General features: G+C 36.8%; 1 protein-coding gene across 1 annotated transcript in view; it reads left to right on the top strand.

Moving 5' to 3' along the window:
- LOC116788054 (mucin-5AC-like) overlaps positions 1 to 16,397 on the top strand; it is a 65,040-nt gene that overhangs the window by 11,341 nt on the left and 37,302 nt on the right. The window contains exons 2-16 of the mRNA XM_032690367.1: positions 4,981 to 5,046; positions 5,940 to 5,999; positions 6,954 to 7,215; positions 8,219 to 8,333; positions 8,791 to 8,881; positions 9,264 to 9,376; positions 9,805 to 10,021; positions 10,365 to 10,490; positions 11,491 to 11,608; positions 12,418 to 12,556; positions 13,611 to 13,721; positions 14,126 to 14,195; positions 14,963 to 15,100; positions 15,185 to 15,349; positions 16,096 to 16,190. Coding sequence (XP_032546258.1) covers positions 4,981 to 5,046; positions 5,940 to 5,999; positions 6,954 to 7,215; positions 8,219 to 8,333; positions 8,791 to 8,881; positions 9,264 to 9,376; positions 9,805 to 10,021; positions 10,365 to 10,490; positions 11,491 to 11,608; positions 12,418 to 12,556; positions 13,611 to 13,721; positions 14,126 to 14,195; positions 14,963 to 15,100; positions 15,185 to 15,349; positions 16,096 to 16,190 — 1,886 coding nt within the window. The remainder of the gene's footprint in view (positions 1 to 4,980; positions 5,047 to 5,939; positions 6,000 to 6,953; positions 7,216 to 8,218; positions 8,334 to 8,790; positions 8,882 to 9,263; positions 9,377 to 9,804; positions 10,022 to 10,364; positions 10,491 to 11,490; positions 11,609 to 12,417; positions 12,557 to 13,610; positions 13,722 to 14,125; positions 14,196 to 14,962; positions 15,101 to 15,184; positions 15,350 to 16,095; positions 16,191 to 16,397) is intronic.

Below are 16,397 nucleotides of genomic sequence, written 5' to 3'. Positions count from 1 at the left end.
CCCTGCTCCAAGAGAACACTAGGTGGACTAGACACCTTTTGCATGGTTCTGAGTCCATCATTCTGCCTTTTAACTACAAATGGAGACATCAATTTCAATCATTATTGTACCAGAAAGTTAACCAAATTTGCCATGACATTTTATTTACATTCTACTCACTGTATGAAAATAAGATATGATAGTTTAATTTTTTCTTATGAAGAATGAAATTCAGAAATCATGAGTAAGATGTGGAACTAATATCATCACCATGTAGCATTTGATCATGTAGGACTAAAAAGAATTGTTCTGAAAATGCCAGCAACTCTTCTACTGAAATTTTTAATTCAATTTAATATTGCAGATGTAGAGATTAGGAATATGAGCCCATGAAAAAGGAAGAGAAAATATAGAAAAAAGTGTCAGAGTTTTCAGATCAAATGCAATTTCAAAATATTCTATCTTTTCTGTTAAAAAAATTAAAAATAGCTATATCGGTAAATTTTTCTAAAATACTAATACTTCTGTTTATACAGTCAATTGTATAGATTTGATCATAAACAGTTACACAAATTGGACATGTTACCCCCCACCAATCTTAGAAAAATACTCTCCCATATCACTGCTGTATGTCTATTGTGTGAATGGAGGTGAAGAGGTGAAGAGGAATTATATCTTTGAACAAATAGTAATAGTACTAAATTAATTTACCATAAATATTTGGAGATTATTTTTGCAAGACTAGTATATTTTGACACATTTTATAATAATTTCTTAGAAGAAATAGCACAAGATAAGGAAGTTATCTTAAGTTATGGCAAGAGAGTTAATCAATGAATTAACCACTTAGGAGTGAAAAGATAACATGATTCATGACATATATGAGATTTCAGAAGTAAAAAATACAGATATAGGGAAACAACTTTTGATGATGTCTTAAAGCTCAGTTAAAGGGGGTAAATTTAATTGTAAATCAGTTTCAGCCTAATTTGTGATGACCAGTCTGGGATCTCTCAGAGATCACAGTGCTTCCCTAAACATGTAGGAAATGTATACGAAACTACAGCATAGCAACCGTTGATATGAACTGATTTTTCAGTGCTAAGCAATGTAATGATTCATAAAGCATATTTTTCTTCCTACCAACATAATCTCTTACTATGCTTATGTGTGTTACCCACTTGAGTTTACCATGCTATTTTATAATTACTCTAATTATGTGCCATTTATATCCGTTAAATTTTTTTATTTTTTTCTAGATCTTCATCCTGGAACTTTGATAATAACCATTAAAGACAATGATATTTCCTTGAATTTTCACTGCATGTATTTCCATATATACATATGGAAATATGTATATAAGCATCTCGTAGACGTCTTCTTTTCCTTGTTAAATAATGCTAAAGTAAATTATACAGACTTATACGTCAACAAAATTGCCAGAGATATAACTCATGACTGAAATGGAACAATTCTTTTCCTCAACAGTTCCAATTTCATTTTGTTATGTCACCTTTTTTTAAATATTAATAACCAGTTGTACTCTTAAAATGTTCAGGACAACCAGGGTATTTTCTTGCTTCTGTTTGCTGCACAGGGAAAAAATCGGGCCTTTTATTTCTTTCTTAGTGTTGAAGTTACTTCCTCAAATCTAACTGTTCCAAAAGAGGGTAGATTTTTTTAGATATTAGGAAGAAATTCCTTTTTGTGAGAGTAGTAAGACACAGGAACAGGTAGCCCAGAGAATCTGTGGATGCTCCATCCCTGAAAGTGTTCAAGACTGGGCTGGATGGGGCTGCTTTGAGCAACCTGGACTAGTGGAAGTTGTCTCTGCCCCTGGCAGGGGAATTGGAACTAGATGATCTTTAAGGTCCCTTCAACCCAAGCAATTCCATGATTCTGTGATTTCATGATTATTTTTCAGAAAACAATAATAGAAAATCATGGGATATGGAAACAATCCCAGTAACTTCTTCCTTACCAGAAATGTTTGAAGCCATGTGAGATTATGGGATTTGTTCTCCTACTGAGAGACTGTGTTTCTCTGCATCCTAGGGTAAAACACTATAAAAGGTTAATTCACCAAGTAATATAGCTGTAAATAACTATTTTAACACACTCACAAAGCATTGTTCACTCTCCCATTGTTCCTAAGATAAGGAATATTCTTGCAAATCAGTCTTTTTGTATCCCTATTTGTGTGTCTCTAGGGTCAGCAATCACCACAGGTTTTTCGTTTTGTTTTGGGGTTTTTTTGTGGGTTTTTTTTTAGGTAGAATCAACCTAATTTTTAATGGTGAAATCATGTTTACTCAGAAGGGAAACAGCTGAAATAGCACTACAACTGCCCATGTGAGAAGGTCCGTATTACTGACTCTCCAATGCTGAAGGATCTTCATTGTGTAGACCTGTGTTGTGCCTGGCCAGTGGGATAAATGCAGACCTTAGAGGGCACTTGATTTCTCCATTTTCACAAGCAAACTAGCTACATAGGCAGGTGCAAACTCATTAAAACAATTTGTACCAGGTGGAACTTCTTTGGGTTTTCCTGAGAAGTTAATTACCATTATTTACCATAAGAAGGAAAATGAAAAAAAAAAAAAAAAGTGAAGTAATTCACTCCAAGTTCCTGCTCAAAAGTCACTTAAAAGTCCCTTAAATTGTGTTTATCTCATAATATATAACAATTTGGAAAGACTAAGCCTAAGCAAAAATTCTTCCTGCTCATTTCCTGACATTTTGTCAGAAAGACCTGTAGAAAGAAGACTCCTCCTAGAGTGTAAATACCTGAGGGAAAGTCAGAGCATCCTCTATTTACCTGTGCACCTGCAAAGGAAAACTAAAATGTCTGAAGCCCCACCTTTTAAGAACCTTGTGAAACAATCTGGGAACTGAGCCAAAACCTCCTCTCTCAGTATATAAGACTCGGGAACAGAGAGGTATTTCCTCAGAGGCAGGTTGTTCGGTAGCTTCTACCGGACTTCCAGAAGATGGGCAGAGGTGGTGGGACTAGAATACCACTATGGATATCAATACTAGCACTTTTCTTCATACAGATAAAAGGTAGGAAGACTCACTTTCTTGGTATTTTTACTGTTTTAAAGAATTTATAGCTTGCTTCGGAGTTTGAAACATTTTTTCCTTGGCTTTATGAAGTTAATGAACCTGTTACATTCGTGCAAGATTTTCTTTTCTGTTATGAATACTTTCCTTCTTAAGAAGAAGAAATTATCTCTTTTCAAACTGCTGTCCTGTTTTCTCCAGTTGAAATCTGGAACAGCTCCCCTGCATTCAGTGGAACTCACTCAGAACTTACATTTCTACAAAAATGCCTCAAGGTTTGCATTTAGCTTTTGATGTCTATTTCAAGGTGGTACAGCATTTCTAAATGGACAAACCAAAAGGTGCAAAAGTACCTCTAGAAAGGAACAAGTCAGTGGATGAGATTGTCTGCATACATTTTTAAAGATTTTGTTTATCAGCTGATGACACACTATTGAAAAAAGGACGGTTTTGCTTGAAAATCACTGGACAATAGGTTTTAACTATTCTTTTACTCTTGCCCATGAGGTTGCACAAAAGCTTAGCACACAGGGTTGGTTTGCAATGGGCTGAAAGCAAATGAAGCAACTTTAAGTATTCTAAGAAGGCATTAATAGTCAGAAATGGATTGAAATAACTTTTTACATTTTTAAAATTATTTTTTCATGACATAGTTTCCCTTAAAGTTTAAGGTAACAACAATATTAGTTTTTCATTTTGATCTCAGGTGCAGATCCTATTGTATGATTTTATATTTTTCCTACTCCTAGGCAATTCCATACTCACTTATGTTAAAAAGTGGTAGTGTCATGGAAAAGCCCATCAAAAGACTAACTATAGCATTACCACACCATGCAATGGAACCAGGGATCTGCAATGCATACGGCATGAAACAGAATGGAGCCATATAGTGCATGGAAAGAGAAGCAAAAAGCTCTCTGAGGCTGGGCAGAGAAGGAGCCCAGAGGCACTGAATGGTTCCTACCTTAAAAATAGGCACAGTATGTCTTTCCAACACCAGCTGCAGACCCCTGGGTAGTGCTAAAAGGGACTTGCAGAGCTCTCTACAATTCTGGTTTCAGCCTAAGCCCCTCTAGTGGTGCTGCTCACAGACTTCCCTTGCAGGGTGCAGCAGGAGGTGAGCCTGCCTTTTTGGTTTTCTCTGGCCAGCATAATCTCCACTGCAACATACCCTGTGATGAACTCTCACTAAGCAGTGTATTAAAAGCCCCTCTGGTCCCTGCAGATAATGTATTTATTCCTATTGTGATGCTGCAGTAGAATGGAATGAAAAATGGCTTCTTTGCTGGAAACAAAAAGTTTTGCTTTGGGGCAAAATCAACAGGCACAAATATATGTATTGCAAGACCTATTTCTTTCTGTGTGGCTTTTGTGTTTATTTTTCTTCTGCTGCTTTTCACAAAGAGTGCCTGAAACTGTAAAATACAGAGTAACTGAGTAAGAGAGGCCAGAGAGATGCCCTATAATCCTAAAATGAATTCTTCCTGTACAAAAGGAAATTTTAAAGCACTCTGGCTAGAAAAAAGGTTTTGCTGATGCTTAAAGCACAGAGTGACCATAAAACCTAAGAAAATTAAGTTCTTCATCTGAAAAGCTTATAAGGGAATGCAGGGGTACGTTGTGACAATAACGGAATAAGGATCTGCTCAAACTACCACAGGCATGTTTTTGATGGCTTCCCTGCAGTAATTTATCAGCCAAAAAATAAAAACATATAAAAAAAAAAAAAAAAAGGAAAAGCTGAAGGAGTGGTGTTTGGCCATCGTGGTTGCATGTAGCCCAGATCCTGATTCAAATTTGACCTGTACATGAGTATATCTTTGCTGATTTTTTTTTTTTTTTAATATACTGACTGTTACATGTTAAAACAGATGTAACTGAGAAATTGAGGGAGCTCAAGAAAATTAGACATTAACATTTCTACCATTCTTGATGCAGTTCGAGCCCAAGATGGTGAACAACAAACAAAGTATATTTCTCCATCTATCCTGCAGCGACAAAAACGTAAGTATTTTTATGCTGATCTATTTCTAAGATTTTGTTCCAAATCAAGTTGATAAATAATAAGATTACTAGAATGTTTTTAGTCCTAGCTAGAATATACCACACACGTTAAAAGAGAAGTCCTCTGTACAATATACCCAATCTCTGACTGCTCTAAACTTGAGAACTTCCTATGAGATCTGGGCCAGTGGATCTGCTCTACTGATATGATAGAGTTATCTAATCTCTAACTTCAGGAAAGGTACATACCTTCTATCTAAAAGTGTATTTTCAGAAGAGGTGTGTGTTTACATACGTATCACCAGGGTACTTGATAGTAGGTAATAAAGGACACGTTTTAATTTTTTTTACACTGTATCAAGATGACTGCATTACTCATGAGAGAATAAGGAAACTGTAACTACCTTAAATGTTAGCATAATTAAGCACTACAAGATCATGCATGACACATAACTGTACAGAGGAAAATAAGGGTGGAAGGATACAAGGCTGACTGGTATATTAGTGATGACAGGCTGAAACAACTGATCACTAAGTCTGTCCTGCAAGAAGTGTACCATAAATTATTTAACAATAGCTGAGGATCATATTGTTGCTTCTGAGTTCAGAACCTGGGCGAGGATCAGATGGGAGTCTTGAACAAATAATGAAAGAAAGTACTACAGCCAAAGGGCATAGTCTTTGGAATTTAGTTGTCAGTGAAATTTATAGAAAGATAGATCACAAAGCAATGTGTAAAAACCACCAATAAAACCTTGTGGAAATGTCCCTACAGAGTGTAAATAGTCGTAGGAAATTTTCATCACTAAAAAGGCTACGTTATCTCTATCCATTTTGTAGCATTCTAATAAGATTAAACTTGGTCATTTTTTCTCCTTTTGCTTTTCTACCAGCTTTCAAATCCCAAGAAGTGACAATCATTCCACCTTTTCAAAACACGCTGAAAGTAAAGGGTAAGTTAACCAAATGTCATGGCACAGATACCTGTCTTCAGTCATGGAGTGACTGAAGAGATCAATAGATTGTGTAAGATGCTTTAGCACTGTGGAAAAAAAACTTAACAGAAAAGTCATCAGTTCCTCAGGTAACACAGATAATCTAACTGTGAATCCAGTGCTTCACCTGCACTGTGTTTATATAATGCAGCTGTAAACAAAAAAAATTAAAAATATACTTATATATGCAATAATGGGAAAAATCATGCACAATATTTCCAGTAAAGAGAGAAAAATACTAATATGCTGAAAACACTGTGGAGACATCTAGGGTATAGGATACAATTCAAGCAGGGTGAGTGTAAATGTGGAAGAAATGCAGGAAGGGACTGTGAAGATTATCACGGAGATAGAAGAGCCTGCTTGTAAGGAAATGAAGACTGAAAAGAGACAAGAGATTTCTATAATTGGTGGGGGGAGTAGTAGGCAGGTGAAAGCCCTTCAAGGTGAAGTGTAATTTCGGCACAAGAACAACCAGGTATACATGAGACAGGAATATGGTTTGGAAGATGTTGGCAAAAGTCTTCCAGCCATTCAAAGGTTGCAGGTATGAGTGGCCTTCCCTAGTAGGAGTATCAACTAGTGTTAAACTAACTTTAAACTGGGTTTATGGTGAAACTTTAGAACTTCATATATGTATGAAAGGATTTATAGGATACGGGTGTTGACAGAACCAGAGCATTGGATCTAGTGACCCAGGAGGTCTCCTTCTCTATGCAAAACAGATTAAACACAAAAAGTAACTGAACGAAATAAAAAAATTATGATGAGCAAATAGCATGACAAGAAGGAAAACAGAAGATGGGCTTTTGGGACAGAGGCTACTGAAAGACCCAGGAGGGGAAGGGCATCTAAAGGGAGGGTATTACAGCAAATTACAGGAAATTCATACTGCTTGTTTTGACTCCACAGCTGGCAACCCCTCTCACAATGGCCGTGTGTGCAGCACATGGGGTAACTTCCACTTCAAAACCTTTGATGGGGACATCTTTTACTTCCCTGGAGTCTGCAATTACATCTTTGCATCCAACTGCAAGTCTTCCTACGAGGACTTCAACATCCAGATTAGGCGTACAATGGCGGAAAATGCTACTGTGATCACTCATGTCATCATGAAGCTGGAAGGAGCAGTGATTGAACTGACCCGTGGCTCTGTCCGGCTAGACAACAAATTGTATGTTCATAACTTGCAGCTGTCATCACTGCTGTTGATCCCAGTGAACTATTTGAGCAAGCATCCCTTTCCCTTGTCTGATCCGACATTGCTTCCAAGCAGCTGGAAGGCTCAGGTCTTTCCTGAAGTATTAACAAAAATGAGGGCTTGACAGTGAGCTAAGTGCCACTTCTGCACATTATCCCTGTGTCCATTTTATTCAGATGAACTATGTTCCATATGATGACCCACTTCTACAATTGTATATGTTTATATACAACTGAGTCTATAAGCTGGATTCAGTCAAAGTGTTAGAAACTTAAAGGGTGCAAAACCTACCTTCCATTAATGTTACTAGAACAGAATTCTTGAGAGGAGTTTTTCACAGCTTTTGTCTTTGCACCAAACAGCGTGCAGTAAAGCAGTGGCTGCAGCTTATATCTGAGTTAATTTAAAATTATCTATTCTGGAAACTTGCAATCTATGTAGCAATTGTAGCACTGACTTTGGCATAGGGTGTGAAACCTGTAGAAAAGGACAAGTAAATATTTGGGCAGCTATCCCACTGTGAGTTGTCTATCATAGCAGCTATGTACAATGAGCTAGTGTAAAGGTTATCTTGGGTACAGCTTTTTGAATGTCACTCATGTCACAGAAAGCCTGGAGTCCATCCCTTTATCATCAAATGCTTTAAGGCCTGAAGCATATTGCTTGCAAAACAGAGTCTCCTAGCACTTCTTTGAACCATACAACCAAGAACATACACCAACATTTTACCTAGAAAAACACCCTTGAGAGAAAGCCAGAAGGAACAACAGGGCTGATCCATTTGAACAATGAGAAGCAACTGCATAGGAAACAGACAAGATGTTACAAACCTGTGTTGTCTGTATTCAGCTATTGCTCTGATTTCCTCACTGATGGATGCTGAAAATTCTCAAAGAGAATAAGAAAGAATGGCAGTGTGGATATTCAATGAATATTCTGTCCCTACCCCTGCTGACTTCTGGTGATCTTTCCCCAGGGTTCAGATGCCCTACAGCCATATGGGAGTCTTGATAGAGAGAAGTAATAACTATCTGAAAGTTTCTGCCAAGTTAGGACTGACCTTCCTTTGGAATGAACAGGATGCCCTCCTGGTAAGAAAACATCCAGAACATGGCAGAAAGTCTGTATTTTGAAAATAGTTTGTTTACATTTTTGCAGTATTAATCAGTCATATAGACATTAGTTGCTTTTGAATTTGTGTCCATTTTTAGTGTATTGTTTTTCCAGTCTTCTCCCAATTTCCCTTTTTTCCCCCACCAATCTCAGCTCAGAGTCAATAGACCCCTGATTATATATTTTCACCTCACAGCGAAGTAATCCTCAGATTCCAGACCTGGCAATGTACTGATGTTCACAACCCAGGGCTAGAAGAAGAGCAAGTTTTTCTTGGTTGTCACTGACCTTTCCAATGATGCCTACCTTCTTATCACAGAACACAGCACAGCAAACATATGTCAAATTTTGAGTACACAAGCCATACTGATGTAGGATGTGCTCCTAACCATCCAGACTGACATTTCTATGAACCTCTTTCCTCATTTCTTTTAGGTGGAACTAGATAAGAAATATGCCAATCAGACTTGTGGACTTTGTGGGGACTTCAATGGAATTCCAGTTAACGATGAATTTATTTCAGGGAGTAAGTAATAAAAAGCATTATTAAGTATTGGTGCTTGTTTTTTTTTCTTTTACAATATACTGTAACGTAGCTTGTGGGTCATATTAACTGCAAAACTAGTGATACTTTTTCATGTATTTCTATGATATCAGTTATGCGTAGTCAGGGCTTTGAGATGTATTAGACTGCTTCCATCACTGTTAGATGTTTTAAGACCTGCCACATAAAACTTGTTTGCAATACTTCGGGTTGAGTTCCTTGTTCACCTTCTTTTACCTTTCATACTATAGCAATATTATTTGGTAATCAATGCTCATGTGATAGCAGGTAGGATCACAAAAGAAAACATTTCCATGCAAAAAACCAGTAAACATTGTTCTAATATTTGAACTGTTTTTTACAGAGACAAAACTAACTCCCATACAGTTTGGTAATAGACAGAAGATGGATGGACCCACAGAGCAGTGTGATGATCCTATTCCTTCTACTGTTCAGATGAACTGCTCAGCAGAATTTGTAAGAACCTCTCTCAAAATTTTTCTTCTCAGTGTGAAATATACTCTCTCTATCTTTGGAGAAAATTTGTTAGAAGGGAAAAAATATGCCAAAATGAATGCTAAAAAGTTCCCCATCTAAGACAACACTACATATTTTCCCAAAAGAGAAAATCACTGAGGATATCTTAATATAAAGAAATTGTATAAGGCTTGGGAAGTCACCTGAGGTGAAAGTAACTCAAGATATGGAAGATATTAGAATTAACTAAAGGATTTCCTTTATGTTCTTGCCCTATTGATATACTTTTCCCTAAATATCTGCTTATGGCTACTGTTGTACAGGTTTTGTGTACTGGATGGATCCTTGATTTGTTCTGCCACAAGCCTTAAATAATTAGTTTCATATTTTCTAAATGTTTCGTTTACCTTCTCTGTTTTCCTTCCCAGGCTTCTATCTGTGAGACAGTATTAACCAGCAAGGCATTTACGAGTTGCAACATGCTTGTCAATGTTCAGGACTACATCGAAACTTGCATACAAGACCTATGCCACTGTGATAGTTCTATGGCTGACTTCTGTATGTGTAACACTTTTGCTGAATACTCCCGGCAGTGTGCTCATGCAGGTGGACAGCCTCTGAACTGGAGAACCTCACAACTGTGTCGTAAGTATCTCAGGAAGGGACTTCCACCTGTGCTTATTACCCACATCTATTAAACTCCAAACCATGAGGTCTTTTCCTTGAAAAGACAGTTGTTTAAAGGTGCATACAATTATCATGAAATCAGTTTCAACCTGATCATACTCAAGACTTTGGGAATATGGAATTTTAGGGGATTTTCCTTACGAACAGTTTTAATATATATCAGAAAAACTAAAATGTTTTGGCCTCCCCTTGGATCAGGATTCCCCATCATATCTTGACAGAAAACATCCTAAATTGCAAATACCGTTTTCTCAACCTTTCAAGGGAAAAGCCAGCTTTATAATACTTTTTCTACTTTTAGCCAAATCATGTCCGTTCAACATGCAATACCACGAGTGTGGCTCTCCCTGCTCTGACACGTGCAGCAACCCGGAACGATCTGCACTTTGTGAAGACCATTGTACAGATGGCTGCGTCTGTCCTCCAGGCAAGCTTATTTCCTGCCTTGTTCTCACAGCCAAACCCACTAGAATACTCACCTGTACACATTTAACAACTTTTGCATTTTGTATCATTCTCATCATGACACCAGCGTTATTATCATCAAAAGAAAAGCTACATTTCTTCCTTCATATACAAGCTCTATTTCTATTCAGATTATTAAATATGCCCTTTTAAATAACAAACATTGAGAAGACGTGTATATAATGACTGAACTGAGAATAAGATAATTTGTTCCTAACAACAAGAGCATTCAGATTCAGTTCCCAGAAAGTATGAAATCTTTAATCAGATTTTGCACACAACGATAACTCCTGTAAGCAAAGCTGCATCTGGTTCGCCAAATCTCCTTCTTATCAAGTGCTGAGCATCTAAACAAGGAGCTGAGAGAGCACTCGGCAGTGTGTAAAATTTGGTGCTTCAGAGAATTATGTATGAGACCTGAGTATCAGTACAAGACAAACAATGCAAGTGTATCTTCTTTGTGCACACTTCTGGGGCTGAAAATTTTTGTTGCTGTTGTGAGTGACTGTATGGTAGGATCTTCACCCCTTGCAGCTCTTCTGCCCATTCTCATGATGTCTCACAGAATTCACCATCATTTGTTTGTGTAATGGCATTGACTTCTCTTAAACAATCCTCTGTCTCTGGGTACAAAAATATTTACTGTACAAATATGTCCCTGGGCAGTCTTACAAATGGTTCATCTATTACACCTCGTTATCCAGTAATTTTAATCCTAATTCCATTCTAACGAAGTCCATAACAGAAACTTATTTCCCTAGAGGTCTCTTTTGATCACCCTAGGATTTTAGGTAGGCTTCAATGGCATATAGCCTTTCAATCTCTACATAGCTTGCATCCTATTATTTTAAAGTACTACGTAATACAGAAGAAATGGGGCATATTCTCAGGCATCTGCTAGATGTGTTCAAAGGCAGGCTCTGCAGTGCACAGAATGAGTAACAGACCATTTCTTTTCCTAGGAATGGTGTTTGATGACGTTAATGGTGCTGGCTGCATTCCCCGTAGAGAATGCCACTGTACCTATGAAGGTGAAACTTATGCTCCTGGTGCCTCCTTCTCATCTAAATGCAGATCATGGTAAGATACTTTCACACGCGTCTTTTATGTGCACTATCTGAATATTCCAAAGATGGGGAAAAATAACTAATTACCCCTTAAAAAAATTAGGAACTACTTATCAATTGAAATTTCCTGATTACAGTGTTTTAGAGGACAGTTCATGTCTGCTTTCCCCTTACACTTGGAAGCAAAATTTAAGTTTTTGAATAGATACTTCAATTTCAAGACCTATCAATTAAAGAAGACAATCAAATAACAGGTGTTAAAAAATGTGAATTAGTGTTACATCCTTTGCAGCACTGCAGTATAATATTAGGATGCTCATGTAAATACCATGACACTTAGGGACATGTTGCATTTAGAGTGGGAGATCACATTTGAGAGGCATATTTGGCAAATATTACCTATATTTTTTGAATATCACTATAACTACTGAAGTTTTATTGCATAACTGTGTGCAGATGCACCTATCTATGTATGAACACAAGAACCATGTTATTTTCCATGAAAAACTTCACATGTTTGAAGCTTGAGCCATGCTAATGGAGATGAGGAGTGATACTTCATATGCAGAAGGATGCATGACAGGTTCACCAGGACTAAATTCTCTACAAAGACTGGAAACGAACAGCAATATATGTATAAAATTATCACTAATATAAATGTTCCTGCCCCATACTTATTCTGATATTTTATAGCAATACTGGTTTCTTTGACAGTATGATCAGTGTCTCAAGATGAAAACTGAGGCATCATCTGCCCTTATTGTCTTCTATTTCATTTACATTTGCATTACCCAAGGTTACTGAATGCCTTCTTCATTTCAGTACCTGTGTTGGAGGTGAATGGTCTTGTGTCACTCAGTCATGCCCTGGGACTTGTAGTATTGAAGGAGGCTCCCACATTTCAACATTTGATGAGAAACATTATTCTTTCTTCGGAGACTGTAGCTATGTCCTAACCAAGGTAAAAATGAGTCACCCTTGCTAAAGGAAAGTGTTTTTATTATATATAAGGTTGTTTGTTGAAAATTACTGGCAGTCACATCAACTTTATGAAATTTAGAAGGTCAACATGGAGCCTGCCTGTTAGGGTTATACTAAATAATATTGTAGTGGTTTTGTGTTCTTTGATCATTGTTTAAGAATTGCACTGAGTTTTTAGCAGACGTATTAAATACCTAGATTTTACTAGATATACTAAATACCTAGATTTCATAACCCTAGCTATTTTTATGGTTTATTTGTATTGGGTGAGTCATGTAAACTATTTTCATAAGGACTTCATGTTGAATCAAATCTGTTATCAATAAGATCAGTCTGAATGTTACCAAGTAAGAGAACAATAAAAACTTAGGAAGGAGCTAGAGTACTTTAGAAATAGATTAGACTAAATTGATGAAACTTTTGAATGAGATTCACAAGCACTGTTCTTGATCCACAGTGGAAGCACAGATCAGACTTATACTTTAAACTCCTCTTTTTGGCACCAACATGTAAAATTAGATTCTCAGGGTTTCTGGAGGTAGAGAAAAATCACTAAATTTGTACTCAAAAGTTCAAAAAGACCACAAATTTAATACTGAATTTCCAGATGTCTGGAGTTCTGCATATCAGCTATCCTCAATTTAGTCTTCATTATGCCAAAGAAGTGATAAGACAAATTCAGAATCGCAGCCTTCTTTGAGTGTTGCCCTGTTAAGTCTTGGCCATTAGTCACCCTTTGAAGGTGGCTCACAGAACACAGTTCAACGAAAATCAGAACCAAGGCAAAAAAACCCAATTTTGCCTTTATTCAGTAATTTAGTGAATAAGGATTTTAGCTTAATTGTCTCCTGTTAGAGAATATTTAAATGCATGTATTTAAATACATGTAAGACCACGTGAGCAAGAAGAAATTAAATACACAATATTTTGAAAGATTCACTTTACTAAGAATTCCACTTAGGTGTGAACTTTGTAAAGTTAACAATATTTTAATATAACAAATCCTTTTATTGGTATCTTTTGCTTTCTTCTAGCTGTGTGACAGCAATGAATTCACAGTTCTCGGAGATATCCACAAGTGTGGCCTGACTGAAACTGAGACGTGCCTCAAGGGTATAGCCATCAGCCTGAGTGGAGGACAAACTGTGAGTAGCAAATGTAAACACCTAACATTCTGCAGGGATGTTCTCAAAGCTTAACAGACAAGTAGTTTGCAAATGACACATAACAGCACACACAGGAAATCTGCACTTACTTTTCCTTTTATCTCATTTGAACATTATTCAAAGTAAAATTAAGAATAAAGTGAGTACATTAGAAGACAAGATCCCAGTAGTTTTCTCTTAGTTAGATAACTTTGGGCTTTTGCTTTTTTAGACAGTCAATGGACCGCAGTAATAAAATTAAAGAAATAATATAGGAATCAGAACATCATCATAGTCTCCCTCCATTTTTTTTCCCTCCATCTTGAACGGTATTAAAAAATATTTTGAAAGTACTGTACTTTTCCTAAATATGCTTGATAATCATTGCCTTTTGTTGTGGACAGAACATTGTGATCCAACCTTCTGGTAGTGTATTTGTGAATATGATCTACACACAGCTGCCATTCTCAGCAGGTAAGTTCTTTTGGAAGACTTCTGTAATGTTTCTCATTTTTTACTTTAAAGTGTTATTACATGAATTAATCTAAAGCCAAATTCTACTTTTGATTACACTGCAGCAAATCCAAAGTACTGCAGTAGAGCATAGTCTCCCACTTCTGATGTAATAGGGTGTGCCTATTCAAAACTTACAATTTTAGCAAAATTAAGGTCTAAATATCTAATGAAATGGAGATTCAGTTCAAGGAAACAGTGTCATTGCACTTCCAGATCCAAACATTGACATAAGAGATGAAAGAAAAAATCTGATGTGCAACAGGACTCCAATATCTCAAGTAATTTAGTTCCCTGTGTTCCCTCTGGAGCACATTAATCTCTGGAGTTTCTCTCATGACAGTTCTTCTCAGATACTACTGCACCTGAACACAAAGCAAACCATGAAAGGACTTAATAGGAACAGGTTGGAAGCTTCCATTAAATAGTGCTATATCATTTTCACCAAGGAAAAGCAACCTTTTAAATAGCAATGAAAGTGTGTGTTCTTCCCCTTATTTTAAAACACCTGACAAAAAGTGCAGGGTTTGTATACATTTGTTGTTTAGGTGCTTATATTAGCCTGTTCTGGTGCTGGATTTGAAATCCTGTATGGATCATTTCCCCCCCAGTTCTTCAAAAATTAGGATCATATCAAACACAGCTGTAGAATTCCTCTGTGCGATGAACAATAATTTCAAATGCTCATCTCATATGAAATTATAACTCTTTTGTTCTTATACCCCTAGCAAATGTCACCATCTTCAGACCTTCATCTTTCTTCATCATTCTGCAAACAACCTTTGGTCTTCAGCTACAGGTTCAACTTGTGCCTTTCATGCAACTTTTTATAGACTTAGACCCCTCACATAAAGGGCAGACCTGTGGTAAGTGACCTCAGCATAACAAGTGCCTTCACCAGTATGTGTCATTCTGAAGGGCACTTTCACAGACCATCTGCTTCCTTTTAGGTCTCTGTGGAAACTTCAATGACATGCAGACAGATGATTTCAAAACCACCAGTGGTGTAATAGAGGGTACTTCAGCTGCCTTTGGCAATACTTGGAAAACTCGGGCTGATTGTTCTGATGCCAAAAATACCTTTGAGAACCCGTGTACTGTCAGCATACAAAACGGTAAGCTCAGCATATAGTAACTTCTATTCTCTTTTAAGATGTAAAGACAGAATAAGCTGATCAGTCACCAAGTATTTAGACAAAATAACAGAACTGTTTGCACACACACTATTTTCCTCAGCTGACACTAGAAGTCTTCAATTAATAAACAGTAGCTAGGAAAATATTTTGGATCTGTAAAAATATTCCTTTGGATCAAGACAGCAACTGTTTTTGACAGCTTACTTAAGAGAAAGTGGAACCATACAGCATATTAGGGATCCATTCCTGGAAAGGGCTGACTGTCATATAGGAAAAAAACTGTGCATAGGCCCACTGAATGTTGGACTCAGAGTGACCCTTCCACTGTTAAACTGAGAACCAGATTTAAAATTCAGAATTTCAAAGTTTTCAAGCTCCATTTCAGTCAATAAAATATATATTTTTGAGTATTCACAAGCTTACTCTTTTGTTTTCTCAGATGAACTAGCATATTTTTAATTTACAATGTGAATTTTTCTTTTCAAAATTCAGTTATGGATGTCTTAGTTTATTCCATGATAATTAGCACAAATTAGAGAGCATTTAGTTTATTAAGAGTTCGTATTTCTCTTTACAGGAAGCAAAAGACTGTTTCAGCAAATGTGGGGCTAAATTATATTGTAAAGTTAAGCTTCTGCAATCTCCCTGCAGGAAGTATAGTAAAACTGAGACGAGTTTTGAAAATTAAGTACAATAGAAACTCTTACCATGTTTTCAATTCACAGACCAGTATGCTCAGCACTGGTGCGGACTGCTCTCTGATACTATGGGACCTTTTGCTGAATGTCACTCAACAGTGAATCCAGAAGTTTACCAGAAGGTATTTGGCTCTTAACTTTATCCCACTTAAGAGAAAAAGACTCAGATTTCTGATACTAACACCTGAGAGAGTAACTTGCCAATTGAGAGGATATGCATTCATGGTAGTTCTTTTCAAGCCAAGGATTCATTCTTATAAAATTTGCTCCTTTGTAAAGGTATCTCTCCATTCCCAGGAGGATAAATTTACAGGTATATTCCTCTTGCA

The sequence above is a fragment of the Chiroxiphia lanceolata genome, chromosome 6 (assembly GCF_009829145.1).
Source record: "Chiroxiphia lanceolata isolate bChiLan1 chromosome 6, bChiLan1.pri, whole genome shotgun sequence".
Lineage (NCBI taxonomy): Eukaryota > Metazoa > Chordata > Aves > Passeriformes > Pipridae > Chiroxiphia > Chiroxiphia lanceolata.
This window is presented reverse-complemented; position numbering and strand designations above follow the sequence as displayed.